Raw genomic sequence first — 14,627 nt, 5'->3', positions numbered from 1 at the left:
CTCAATGTCTTGGGGCTCCCCCGACTCGCACACTCCCCCCATCCTAATTGCATGGGTTCCTGACCCCTAAACTTCACCGTGCCCCGTCCTGGTCTACCTCACTGGGAACCCACCCCACCCGGGAAAAGGGAACCAGAAACTAGGGGGCACAGCTTTAAGGTGAGAGGGGAGAGATTTAAAGGGGACCTGAGGGGCGACCTCTTCACCCAGAGGGTGGTCCGTATATTGAACGAGCTGCCAGAGGAAGTGGTGGAGGCAGGTACATTAACAACATTTCAAAGGTACTTGGACAGGAAAGATTTGGGTCAAACATGGGCAAGTGGGACTGGCGTAGATGGGCATCTTGGTCAGCATGGATCAGTTGGGCTGAAGGGCCTGTTTCCGTGCTGTATGAAAGCGGGAATGGGAGAGAGAGAGAGAAGGTGGATGGTCACAGTCCCGTTTCCCAGGGTACAGGAGTCTAAACCTGGAGGGCATGGGTTTAAGGTGAGAGGGGAAAAGTTTGGTGAGAATCTGAGGGGCAACTTTCTCCACACACAGGGCAGTGAGTATATGGAATGAGAAAGTGGTAGAGGCGGGTACAATTATAACGGTTAAAATATAGTTGGTCAGGTACATGGATAGGAAAGGTTTAGAGGGATATGGGCCAAACGTGGGCAAGTGGGACTAGCTCAGGTAGGTATCTTGGTCAGCATGGATGACTTGGGCCAAAGGGCCTGTTTCCTTGCTAGAACATAGAACAGTACAGCACAGCACAGAACAGGCCGTTCGGCCCACAATGTTGTGCCGACATAGTTAATCCCTCCTACCTACAGAATACCCATATCCCTCTATTTTCCTCTCATTCATATGCACATCCAAGCCCCTCTTAAAAGCCCCCAATGAATTTGCCTCCACCACCCTATCAGGCAACACATTCCAGGCATCCACCACTTTCTCAGTAAAAGAGGTACCCCTCACGTCTGTTCTGAACCTACCCCATCTCACCTTAAATGCATGCCCTCTGGTATTGGATCGCTCAATACTGGGGAAAAAGATATTGCTTGTCCACCCTATCTATGCCCCTCATAATTTTATACACTTCCAACAGATCACCCCTCAGCCTCCGCCGCTCCAGAGAAAAGAGGCCAGGTTTGCCCAGCCTCTCCTGACAGCACATGCCCTCTAATCCAGGCAGCATCCTGGTAAACCTACTCTGCACCCTCTCTAATGCCTCGACATCCTTCCTATAGTGAGGTGACCAAAACTGCACGCAATACTCTAAATGTGGCCTAACCAGAGTTCTATAGAGGTGCATTGTAAATTCTTGACTCCTGTACTCAATATCCTGATTAATGAAAGCAAGCGTTCCATAAGCCTTCTTAACCACCCTGTCTACCTGTAGCCACTTTCAATGAGTCACGGATTTGCACCCACACTGTTCACTACTCTGCCAATCTGGTGCTGTATAACTCTGATTGACAAACTAGACTGGGCCCTTCCCTCCTCCACTCCCCACACCCTGTAACTCGCTCACTCGCTCCCCCCACCCTCCTCCTCCCACCACTGTCTCAGCTCCTGCTCTCTCACGGCTGCCTGGTTTTGTGTGCAGCTGGTTCAGCTTCACCGCATCATCATCCTGAACAGCATGGAAGCCATCGTCAAGGACACCATTGACCAACTGGACCAGCCCTTGGCCAGGAAGATCATCTCGCTCGCCTCAGAGGAGATGACCCGATCCAAGGTACGAGCACCCATTGACATTGGTTTATTATTGTCACGTACTGAGTTACTGTGAAATGCTTTTGTTTGCCTACATTGAGGTAGTAAAAAGGAAAACAGAATGCAGAATAAAGTGTCGCAGTTACAGAGAAAGTGCAGTGCAGGCAGACGATAAGGTGCAAGGGCCACGATGAGGTAGATCGGGAGATCAAGAGTTCATCTTTAAGCGTACAAGAGGTCTGTTCAAGAGTCTGATAACAGTGGGAGAGAAGCTGTCCTTGAGCCCGGCAGTACTGCTCTCAAGCTTTTGCATCTTCTGCCTGATGGGAGAGGGGAGAAGAGAGAATGTCCGGGGTGGCAGGGGTCCTTGATTTGTTGACTGCTTTCCCGAGGCAGTGGGAAGTGTAGACGGAGTGAGGCACCTCCCGATCTTCACCTGTGGCACCGGCACCTGTACTGTTGAACTGTGGGGGACGTCACCACCCTGTCCCCTTGTATCGCCCAGTAGGGGCTCAGTCACTAGGAGAGGTAGACTGGGGCCTTTATCACCCCACCCTGTCCCAACTGTCGGGCCAGTTGCTGCAGCACCCCCCCACCCCCAAACAGCTCCTGTGTGATTGGTTCATTCATTGGGGAGCTGGGGGTCGGCATGTCGGGAGTTCGAGTCCCACTCCGGTCACTAGAACACCAGGGAGAGGGTGGGGCGGGGGCTCAGGACCCTGGCCGGAGGAGTGAGGCTCTGCCCTGGGACAGGTGGGTGGGACCGTGGGGAGGGGCAGGGCTGAGATGGGGATACCCCCACCTGATGAACATTAATGGTCCCGTGCCAGAGTTTGGAAGGATATGTGAGGGGTGCAGTGCCCAGGGAGAGGGGTGAGGGTATTTTGTTTTTGGGGGGGGGGGGGCGAGTGGTTTGTTGTCTGTTGTCAAGGGTGAAGGTGGGTGCAAGGGGGAGGGGTGAGATAAGAACATAAGAAGCAGGAGGAGGCCATCTGCCCTGTTAAACCTGCTCTGCCATTCAATAAGATCATGGCTGATCTGGCCGTGGACTCAGATCCACCTACCTGCCTTTCCCCCATAACCCTTAATTCCCCCACTATGCAAACATCTATCTCACTGTGTCTTAAATGTATTTAATGAGGTAGCCTCTACTGCTTCCACAGATTCACTACTCTGGAACAAGCAGTTTCTCCTCAACTCTGTCCTAAATCTGCTCGCCTGAATCTTGAGGCTGTCCCCCCTAGTTCTGGGGAGGGGTGAGGGCGGGTCTGAGGGGGAGGGATGCGGGCAGGGGGCGGGGTGAGGGTGCTAACGTCTCCTGCCATCTCTGCTCTGTGTTCAGGAAGCCCTGCCCGAGTGGCAGCTCTCTGCCAGTCAGCTGCTGGTGGCCCTGGGCTGCAGGTTCATCAATGAGGTGATGGAGGAGGTCCTGCAGAGGTTCCAACCTGGAGTCCTGCCCCACATCTTTGTGGTTCACACCCTGGGCAACCTGTCCACCGCCAACGGTAAGGCTGGGTGTGAGGGGTTCGGTGATTGACCACCACGCTGAATGTCTCTGCCTTTTCCCACCCCTCATCTGCCGCCAGCCTCCCTCCCCTCCTTCTTTGCCCCCCCTCCCTCCCCTCCTTCTCTGCCCCCCCTCCCTCCCCTCCTTCTCTGCCCTCCCCTCCGCTCCAAAGGCTTTCTAACGGCCAGTGCCCCGGAGCACCAGCTGGCATTGAAACTGTGAATTAAAAATATAAACTTCCACCTTTAGCTATTGCTTTTTGAGAATCTACAGATGTCGCTGGTATTTTTAGGGGAGGTATTACCCACAAAGTTTTGGTCTACGCTGATGATTTACTGCTTTTCATTTCTAATGTTGAGACTTTGTTACCTTCTATGCTTTCTCTACTTTCCTGTTTCAGCCAATTTTTAGGATATAAACTGAATTTACACAAGAGCGAACTTTTCCCTTTTAAAATTGTAAGAGATCATTTTACCTATTTGGGTGTAACAATTACTGAAAATTATAAACATTTATTTAAAGAAAACTTCTTTACTTTATTGAATTATGTGAAAAGGGTCTTATTAAATTGGTCACCCCTCTCTATATCATTGATTGGCTGCATTAATTCTATTAAAATGAATATTTTACCTAAATTTATATATCTATTTCAGGCCTTACCTGTTTTTATGTCTAAGTCCTTTTTTGATTCTCTTGATTCAATTATAACTTCCTACATATGGAAAAATAAACATCCATATGTTTATGGATGTGAACTTCAGAAGTGAACTTCTGAAAGTTCACTTTCAGAAAGTTAAAAATAAAGGAGGCTTTGCCTTGCCGTGCTTTAGGTTCTATTACTGGGCAGACAATATACGAAATCTTACGTTTTGGTTACATTACATTCATCATGAGGCTTGTCCAGTATGGGTTTCTTTGGAAGCTAATTCTGTTTTTAAAACAAAAAATATTTATATTATCTCTTTACTTGGCACTTCACTTTCTTTATCATTACCAAACTGATAATTTGGTGGTTAAACATGCTTTGAGGATTTGGTTACAATTTAGAAAATATTATCGTTTATCGAGATTTTCTTTGTCTAGTCCCATTTTTGCTATTTTTTTTAATCCTTCCATGACTAACGCAGTTTTTAAGGAATGGGATAGATTGGGTATTACTTGTTTTCAAGATCTGTTTGTTAAGAGGAAATTTTGCTACGTTTGAACAATTGTCAATTAAATACAGTTTACAAAAAACCCACTTCTTTCGATATTTGCAAATCAGAGACTTTCTCCAATCTCAATTACATAATTCCCTATAAGTCCAGATAAGAACTTAATAGATGCAGTTTTTAATTTGAACCCTTTTTATGATGGTTCAATATCTAAGATTTACGGTAGGTTATCAGGAATGAATAAGGTTCCCTTAGACAAAATTAAAAATGCTTGGGAACATGATTTGCAGATTTCAATTTCCGAGGAAACTTGGAATCAAATTTTTAAATTGGTCAATACTTCATCATTATGGGCCCGTCATTCCCTCCTTCAATTTAAAGTGGTCCATAGAGCTCACCTGTCCAAAGACAAGTTATCGCATTTTTATTTGGATACATCTCCTTATTGTGATAAATGCCATGAGAGGCTTCTTTAATTCACATGTTTTGGACGTGTCTGAGTCTTTAAAAAAAAATACTGGATAGAGGTATTTCAAACTTTTTCTGTGCTTTTTAAAATAAATTTTAAGGCAAATCTTTTAACTGCATTATATGGGATTGTTGGAGAAAAAGATCTAATTTTGGAGACTTCCGACTTACACATATTGGCCTTTATTTCTCCTTTAGCCAGGAGGGCTGTGTCGCTTAAATGGAAGGAAGTTACTCCCCCCACTCATGTTCAATGGCTACGGGATGTTATGTCATATTTAAATTTAGAGAAGATCCGTTGTTCAATTTCTGGATCTAATCTAGACTTTCAAATATTATGGGGACCTTTTTTGAACTACTTTCAAAACCATTGATTTGGTGTTTAAAGTACAGATATTGGCTAATACTGCTAGGTCTTTAGGGCTTTTTTTTGTCTTTTTTTTAACCAAACAGCTTCGGTCTTGGCAGTGGGTTTAGATTTTTTTATAATAAAATTAATTTATTAATATTAATTAGTTATCATTTCTGTATCAATATGCAGTATTGTGATTTCAAGTATGACAATGCAATGTATTTTGGAACACTTTGCCTTTTGATTCATGTACTTTATATTTTCTAAGTGGAATCAATAAAAAATATTGTAAAAGAAAAAAAATATTTCAACTTCCTTATCTCATTCCCCTCGTTTATGGAGCTAGGGAGTCATTTTAAAATGAATTAGCCGCCTTTCTTCTCCACCCAGGGACCTGTGCCTGCCTCTGACTGCTCCCTCTGCTCACTCAGTACCCCTTCAATATTCAGCCATCTGCTGGGCTTGCTTTTATTCTGACGGGAGTCAGTGCACTGACAACTCCAGCTGTTTGTTGTCAGTGCACTGACTCCCGTCTCTCTCACCCCCCACCCCCAAAAATATCTAGCCTCGCGCTAACCTGCTGCCTGTTTGTTTCCTAGTGTACGGCATGGTGCCCTTCCTGACTGCCATCCTGGGAACCATGCTGCCCATGTTGGGAATGGCAAAGCAAGACTCCATGAAATCGGTCTTCACCATTGGTGAGTGTTGCGACAGTGTAGAGGGAGCTTCACTCTGTGTCTGACCCCGGGAGTGTGTGATGGGACGTTGTGGAGGGAGCTTCACTCTGTGTCTGACCCCGGGAGTGTGTGATGGGATGGTGTAGAGGGAGCTTCACTCTGTGTCTGACCCCGGGAGTGTGTGATGGGACGGTGTAGAGGGAGCTTCACTCTGTGTCTGACCCCGGGAGTGTGTGATGGGACGGTGTAGAGGGAGCTTCACCCTGTGTCTGACCCCGGGAGTGTGTGATGGGACAGAGAGGAGTGAGCTTCACTCTGTGTTTGACCATGGGAGTGTGTGGTGGGACAGTGTAGAGGGTCTGGTGGGTGGGTGAGGAGGAGGTGCTGTCTTAGAGAAGGGTTTGTTGAGACTCTCTGTGTGCCCTTCTGGTCCCAATCTTGCCCTATTGATGACTGCCCCACTAAATCCCCCCCTTTGCCCTCTCATTTGCCCCCTTGTAGCTCTGGGCCATTTCAGCGAGAGTATTCTGGAGTACCTGGCGAATCTGGACAAGGCCCCAGACCCGACGGTGAGGAAGGACGCCTTCTCCGCCGAGATCTACGCTTCCTACGACATCCTCTTCAACATCTGGCTGCAGAACAAAGACCCCAAGGTGGGCGGGGGCCGTCCGCTGGAGCCTGGGAATCAGGATCTGGAATTTCTTCTGCTTTCCGATGTGATGCCGCCTCTTCTGAGCAGAGGCAGCTCTTGAGGGAATATGAGTGCTAAATTAGCGGGGGTGTAGGGTTTTGGGGGGGGAGCAGAACTATCTGGGTTGCTGATATATAGATAGAGCTAGTACAGACTCGATGGGCTGAATCGCCCCCCTGTGCTGTAACCAGAGATTCCCTCTGTACCTGGTCCGTGATGTCCCTGCCCTGTGATGCTATAGAATCACAGCACGGATCAGGCCCTTCGGCCCAACTGGTCCATGCCGACCAAAATTCCCATCTAGGCCAGTCCTATTTGCCGGAGTTTGGCCCATATCCCTCTCCTATTCATGTACCTGTCCAAGTGTCCGTTAAATATTTTTTAATGTACCTGCCTCACCCACTTCCTCTGGAAGCTCGTTCCACATATTGACCACCCTCTGGGTGGAAAAAGTTGCCCCTCAGGCTCCTATTAAATCTCTCCCCTCTTGCCTTAAACCTCTAGTTCTCGATTCCCCAGCTGTGGGAAACAGAGTGCATTCGCCCTAGCTATGTCCCTCATGATTTATAAGATCACCCATTCTCCTATGCACCAATGAATCAAGTCTCAACCTGCTCAACCTCTCTCCATAACTCAGTCTCCGGCAACATCCTCGTAAATCTCCTCTGCTCTCTTTCCAGCTTAATGGCATCTTTTAGGGGGCTATGTGTGAGGGAAGGGTGAGATAGATCTTAGAGCAGGATAAAATAACAGCACAACATTGTGGGCCGAAGGGCCTGTACTGTGCTGTAGTGTTCTATGTTCTTTCGTGTAGCAGGCTGACCAGAACTGAACACAGTGGGGTTGATGGGGTGGAGAATTCACTCGCGGGAGTGAGGTGTGGTCAGCAGTGCTGGCTGCACCCCGATCGACAGGTGGGGATGGTTCCCTGACCCCGGTGTGTTTGTCTCTCCAGCTGAGGACCAGCGTGGTGGAGGCTGTCGGTCAGATGTCACACCTGATGCCTCATGACAAGCTGGAAGAGCAGCTTCCCAGACTGATTCCCGGGATCCTCAACCTCTACCGGAAGCATTCCGAGCATTTCCACATCACTCAGGTCAGTGTTGGACCGGACCAAACCCACTCACCCATTCCTGACCACCACCTCCTCATCCTCTCCAATCCTAACACTGGGTCACCCCTCCTCCAGCTCCCTCTCCTCCTCCCCACCCACTCCTAACCTCCACCTCCACCTCATCCTCTGCAAACACCAACCCCTCCCAACACCAGGTCACCCCTCCTCCAGCTCCCTCTCCCTCCCTCCACCACCCCCTCCTCTCCACTCCCTCTCTTCTCACTGACCACCCACTCACTCACACCAGACTTCCTTCATCAGCCACCCTCCACCTCCTTTCCAAGCCCTTCTGCCCCCACACAGATGATCTTGGGGTTGTACAGCGCAGTAAAAGGCCCTTCGGCCCTCTGAGTTTGTGCTGACCATCACCGACCTATTCAGCCCGATCCCATTTTGTTCTCCCCACATTCCCCGCAGATTCCACCGCACACCCACATGCACAGGAACAATTTACAGCAGCCCATTAGCCCACCGACCCGCATGTCTTTGGGCTGTGGGAGGTCTGGGGGAAACCCACCCGGCCACAGAGAGAACGTGCAAATGCCACACGGACAGTGCCGGAGGTCGGGATTGATCCCGGGGCGCGGAGGCAGTGGCTCCACTCACTCCGTCGCCCCTCTAGAAACACTCCTCTCCAGAACCTCTCCCCCGCCGCCCCTGCACTGGCACCCTCAACCTCACCAACCCACGTGGGGGGAGTGAGAGAGAGATAGGGGGTGGGGAATGGATTGGGGGGGGTGATGGCATGAAGCCAGGGGGGTATGTGGGGGGGGGGGAGGGGAAGGTGTGATTGAGAGGGGGTGTGTGGGGTGGAGGGTGTGGATAGGAGGGGTGTGTGTGGGGGGGAAAGATGTGGATGGGAGGGGGGTGTGTGGGTGGGGAGGGGGCTGTGGACTGGGGGGTGTATGTGGGGGAGGTGTGAACGGGGGGGTGGGGAGGGGTGTGAACGGGGGGGCATGTGGAGGTGGGGGAGGTGTGAACGGGAGGGTGTGTGGACTGGTGGGGGGGTGGTGGTGTGGGTGTGGATGGGGGATGGGGAGGTGGTGGGGGGAAGGTGTGGATGGGGGATAGGGGAGGTGGTGGGGGGAAGGTGTGGGTGGGGGGTTGCGCGGACGGTTGGACCCTTCCATCCCTAACACTGCCGGTTTGACCCACAGAGCCTGTGCCATGTGCTGGACTCCGCAGTGGAGATGGGCAGTCGAGTGCTGGAGACCCAGATCGACAGCCTGCTCAGCACCTTGCACCCCCAGGTAAGGGCAGGAGAGGGGTGGGGGGTTGTGGGGAGAGCTCTCATCGATCTCCTGCCTTGTACCACACTCTGCTGTCCTGCTGCGTGTCACTGGGAGAGGGGCCTGAATGTAGAACTAAATCCTCCCCAACACCTTCGTCATCCCCCGCTGCCCTTATCCCACAGGAACACAGAGATCCCTCCTGGAGGTGAGCCTGATCTTCCTGCACTTTGGTGATGGTGTTGTTGCTCTGAGACCAGTTCTGACACAGAAGTCACCTGGAAAAGATTGACACAAGTCCTTGATCTGAATCAACTCCGTCTGCAGTTGTCATGGAGTTACCCAACATGGAAACAGGCACTTCGGCCCAACTTGTAAATATTAACCAAGATGTCTATTTGAGCTAGTCCCATTTGCCTATATCCTGGTAAACCTTTCCTATCCATGTACCAAATGTCTCTTAACTGTTGTAATTGTACCCATCTCTACCACTTCTCGCAGCTCGTTCTACATACGTACCCCTCTCTGTGTGGGCAAAGGCTTGACCCTCAGGTCCCCTTTAAATCTTTCCCCTCTCTTATTTAAGAAGGATGTGCTGACGTTGGAGAGGGTTCAGAGAAGATTCACTAGAATGATTCCAGGAATGAGAGGGTTAACATATGAGGAACGTTTGACGGCTCTTGGGCTATGCTCCTTGGAGTTCAGAAGAATGAAGGGGGACCTCATAGAAATATCTCGAATGTTAAAAGGCCTGGTCAGAGTAGATGTGGCGAAGTTGTTTCCCGTGGTAGGGGAGTCTAGTACAAGAGGGCACGACTTCAGGATTGAAGGGTGCCCATTCAGAACAGAGATGCAGAGAAATTTCTTCAGCCAGAGAGTGGTGAATCTGTGGAATTTGTTGCCACGGGTGGCTGTGGAGGCAAAGACATTGGGTATATTTAAGGCAGAGATTGATAGGTATCTGAGCAGCCAGGGCATCAAAGGTTATGGTGAGAAGGCAGGGGAGTGGGGCTAAATGGGAGAATGGATCAGCTCATGATAGAATGGTGGAGCACTCGATGGGCCGAATGACTGACTTCTGCTCCTTTGTCTTATGGTCTCTCACCTTAAATCTGTGTCTTCTAGTTTTAGACTCCCCTACCCTGGGAAAAAGATGGTGATTATTTACCCCATCTACAACCCTTGTGATTTGAGAAACCTCAGTAAGGTCACCCCTCAACCTCCTTCGCTTCAGGGAAAATAGTCCCAGCCTGTCCAGTCTTTCCTTACAACTAGAGCTCTCCTGGTCCAGTAACATCCTAGTGAATCATTTCTGCCCCCTCTCCAGCTTAATGACATCTTTCCTGTCGTATGGCGACCAGAACTTCACACAGTACTCCAAGTGTGGTCTCACCAACATCTTGTGCAGTTGTAACGTGATGTCCCAACTCTTGTACTCGGTGTTGAGTTTATTGTCATGTGCACAAGTGCGGTGAGGTACAGCTACGATGAAAAACTAGCTTACAGCAGCATCACAGGCACACAGGTACAGGCAACATGCAGGATATAAGTTATACATAAAATATCTTTATTAGTACATTGAAACACAAAGTGAAATGCATCTTCTGTGTAAAGTATCCTGGGGGCAGCCTGTAAGTGTCGCCACACTTCCGGCGCCAACATAGCATGCCTACAACCTCCTAACCCGTACGTCTTTGGAATGTGGGAGGAAACCGGAGCACCCGGAGGAAACCCACGCAGACACAGGGAGAACGTACAGACTCCTTACAGACAGTGGCTGGAATTTCACCCAGGTCGCTGGTGCTGTAAAATGTTATGCTAACTGCTACATTATGACAGTGGAAAAATAAACTGTGCAAGAAAACCACAATCAGAGACAAGTTCATGGTAGTGTAAGAGGTGGTCTGTAGTGTTCCATTGCTGCCTCAGTCTGTCCCTGGCTCCCTGTCTGTTGTTTCTCCTCGTGTTTCAGTCATCAAACTGTCATAGAATTATATAGCATGGAAACCCTTCGCCTTACAGAACTTCACTTCACGTAAGGCCCATTGTGTCCATCAGCCAAATCATGTCTGTCCTTGGTGATCTGACTTCCCAGCCCTGGGTCTGTAACCCTGCAGGTCACAGCTCATCCAGGTATCGTTCAAACGTGATGTGGCTTCCTGCTTCTACCTCCCTGTCAGTGAGTTCCAGACCCCACTACTCTTTACTCATTTCTGAGCCTTTCAGATGCTGCACTTCGGGAGGTCAAATGTAAGGGGAAAGTATGCAGTAAATGGCAGGACCCTTAACAGCATTGATGTACAGGGGGTTCTTGGTATCCTAGTCCATACCTCCCTGAAAGCAGCAAAGGGAGTAGATAAGGTGGTAAAGAAGGTGTACGGCACACTTGCCTTCATCACTGGGGCAGTGAGTATAAGAGTCAGGAAGTTGTATTGCAGCTGTATAAAGTTTTGGTTAGGCCACACATGGATTACTGTGCGTAGTTCTGGTTGCCCTGTTACAGGGTGTGGAGGCTTTGGAGAGGGTGCAGAAGAGGTTCACCAGGATGCTGCCTGGATTAGAGGGCATGAGCTATAAGGAGAGGTTGGACAACCTTGGGCTGTTTTCTCTGGAGTGTCAGAGGCTGAGGGGAGACCTGACAGAAGTTTATAAAATTACGAGAGGCAGAGACAGGGTGGACAGTCAGAATCTTTTTCCCAGGGTAGAAAAGTTGAATACTAGAGAGCATAGCTTTAAGGTGAGTGGGGGGAATGTTTTTTGGATTGTGTGGGGCACGTTTTTTTAAACAGAGTGGTGGGTGCCTGGAGCAGGCTGGCAGGGGTTAGTTGTGGGAGCAGATATGATAGAGGCTTTTAGATAGACACATGAATATGCAGGGAATGGAGGGATATGAACCATGTGCAGGCAGGCTGATTGTCTTTTCCCCGGGGTTGGGGAATCCAGACGAGAGGGCATCGGTATAAGGTGAGAGGGGAAGGATTGAAAGGGGACCTGAGGGGCAGGTTTTCCACACAGTGGGTGGTGGGGATATGGAATGAGCTGCCAGAGGTGGTGGTAGAGGCAGGTACAATTACAGTCTTTAAAAGACATTTGGATAGGTACTTGGATAGGAAAGGTTTGGAGGGATATGGGCCAAAGGCAGGCTAATGGGACTGGCTCATTTGGGCAACTTGGTTGGCATGGACGAGTTGGGCTGAAGGGCCTGTTTCCATGTTGTATGACTCTACATGCAGCATGGAGGTAAGACCTCACTTGGAGAACTGTGTGCAATTTTGGGCTCCTTATTTAAGAAAGGATATACTGACGTTGGAGAGGGTTCAGAGAAGATTCACTGGAATGATTCCAGGAATGAGAGGGTTGACATATGAGGAACATTTGATAGCTGTTGGGCTGTACTCCTTGGAGTTCAGAAGAATGAGAGGGGAACCTCATAGAAACATTTCGAATGTTAAAAGGCCTGGACAGAGTAGATGTGGCAAAGTTGTTTCCCATGGTAGGGGAGTCTAGTACAAGAGGGCACGACTTCAGGATTGAAGGGTGCCCATTCAGAACAGAGATGCAGAGAAATTTCTTCAGCCAGAGGGTGGTGAATCTGTGGAATTTGTAGCCACGGGCAGCTGTGGAGGCAAAGTCATTGGGTGTATTTAAGGCAGAGATTGATAGGTATCTGAGTAGCCAGGGCATCAAAGGTTATGGTGAGAAGGCGGGGGAGTGGGGCTAAATGGGAGAATGGATCAGCTCATGATAGAATGGCGGAGCAGACTCGATGGGCTGAATGGCCGACTCCTTTGTCTTATGGTCTACAGCCTACTCTTAGTCAGAGAGAGAGACGCAGCACAGAAATGGGCCCTTTGGCCCCCGAGTCCAACTGACCATCAACCGCTCTTTTACACTAATCCTACATTAACCTCATTTTTCATTTGTTCCAATTCCCATCAACCCCCCCCCCCTCGATTCTTCCACTCACCTACACAATGGGGGCAATTTACAGCAGCCAATTAACCCACCGACCCACACCCAGGGGCAAACCGGAGCACCCAGGGGATCCCACGCGGTCACAGTGGCCTGAAGTCAGTAATGAACCTGGGTCTTTGGTGCTCCGATGCAGCAGCTCTGCCCCCCGTACCACTGTTCCACCCTCGTTCTGTGACTCTCTGATGCATGTATTCCCCCTCCTGTTTTCTCCACAGGTTTGTGCTCCCTTGGAATACACCAACCACATGGCTGTCAAGAACCACAACGAAGTCCTTCGCTGTTACACGGTCCTGGGTAAGGGAATTCTCCAGGGGTTGCCCTCTGGGTGAGGGGACAGGAGCCGAGCCTCGAGGGGCACCTGTGTGTCGAGCACATAATCGAGGCTGGCACTCTGGTGCAGAACTGGGCTTAAGAAATGGGAACAGGAGGGGACTGTTGCATCCTTGTGTCTGCTCCATCATTCTGTAAGATCGTGGCTGATCTTCTACCTCGTTTTCCCACACTATCCCCATATGCGCCAACTCCCCTTAGTATCCAATTGATCTGTCTTGCCTTCTTGGGAAGAGAATTCCAAGGATTCACTACTCTCTGGTTGAAGAGATTCATCTCTGTCCTCACCATCCAGAACCTGCCCTCTTCTTGTTACTGCCATCGGGGGGGGGGGGGGGGGGGGGGGGGGGGTATTCATGTGCCTATCTAAGAGCCTCTTAACCGCCCCTACCATATCTGCCTCCACCACCACCCCGGCAGCAGATTCCAGGCACCCACCACTCTCTGGCTACTTTTTAAAAAAAAAACTTGCCCTGCACATCTCCTTTGAACTTTCCCCTTCTCACCTTAAATGCATGCCCTACTAATTAGACATTTCACCCTCCTAGGGGGTAAAAAGATACTGGCTGTCTATTCTATCTGTGTCTCTCATAATCTTATAAACCTCCCCTCAGCCTCCACCGCTCCAGAGAAAATCCAAGTTTGTCCAGATTCTCCTTGTAGCTCATGCTCTCTAATCCTGGTGAACCTCTTCTGCATCCTCTCCAAAGCCTCCACGTCCTTCCTGTAATGGGGTGATCAGAATTGAATGCAACACTCCAGATGTGGCTGAACCAGAGCTTTATAAAGCTGCAAAGGACGTGCCATTGGCCTTCCTAATCGCTTGCTGAGGCAGCGTGCTACCCTGTGTCCCCTCGCTGGCAGGTTGCTGGAGGTGCAGCCTTTGCATCTGGTGGTAATGTGGGACCCTGCCTGGTCCCTGCAGGGAGGGTCCTGAGCTCGCTACCCAGTGGAGAGGGTGGTCTCTGGGTGGGCATCTGTGGTGGGGCAGCAGTGACCTGTCGTTCCTCTCCCTCTCTCGCAGCCTGCGCCTACACAGACAGACTCGTCGCTTTCCTTCTCCAGAAGTTGGAGGTCCACAACGAGCGGGTCCGCATCGGCACCCTGACTGTGCTGAAGCACCTCATCAACTCCTGCTGTACGTCGGAGCGAGCGGGGACGTCGGGAGGGAGGGGCGCTGCCAAGGGGGCACGGTGCCGTGGGAGGGGCGCTGCCGAGGTTCAGAGCGCATCAGTAATGTTATGCGACAAATCAAAGGCAGGTAACTGCCGGGTCTGTCCCTTTAAGCTCATGGGTCAGGTGCCACATTCGGAGGGAGACAGAGTGGGGCATTTAATCTGTTGACCATATTGGCAGCAACCATTGGAGGTCTGACTAAATCGACTTGCTGTTTGTATAAAGGAAACAAATACTGCAGCATCAGGATGAG

The 14,627-nt window shown here is 50.0% G+C and overlaps 1 protein-coding gene across 2 annotated transcripts in view; it reads left to right on the top strand.

Moving 5' to 3' along the window:
- The window catches only part of mroh1 (maestro heat-like repeat family member 1), a 91,891-nt gene that overhangs the window by 12,022 nt on the left and 65,242 nt on the right, over positions 1-14,627 (top strand). For both annotated transcript variants that reach the window (XM_052015969.1, XM_052015968.1), the window contains exons 3-10: positions 1,592-1,723; positions 3,044-3,206; positions 5,782-5,880; positions 6,361-6,512; positions 7,506-7,646; positions 8,822-8,914; positions 13,084-13,162; positions 14,223-14,336. In XM_052015969.1, coding sequence (XP_051871929.1) covers positions 1,592-1,723; positions 3,044-3,206; positions 5,782-5,880; positions 6,361-6,512; positions 7,506-7,646; positions 8,822-8,914; positions 13,084-13,162; positions 14,223-14,336 — 973 coding nt within the window. The remainder of the gene's footprint in view (positions 1-1,591; positions 1,724-3,043; positions 3,207-5,781; positions 5,881-6,360; positions 6,513-7,505; positions 7,647-8,821; positions 8,915-13,083; positions 13,163-14,222; positions 14,337-14,627) is intronic.

This window comes from Pristis pectinata, chromosome 5, assembly GCF_009764475.1.
Source record: "Pristis pectinata isolate sPriPec2 chromosome 5, sPriPec2.1.pri, whole genome shotgun sequence".
NCBI classification, from domain to species: Eukaryota; Metazoa; Chordata; class Chondrichthyes; order Rhinopristiformes; family Pristidae; genus Pristis; species Pristis pectinata.
The sequence above is the reverse complement of the archived record's forward strand: the minus strand, read 5'-3'. Positions and strand labels throughout refer to the sequence as shown.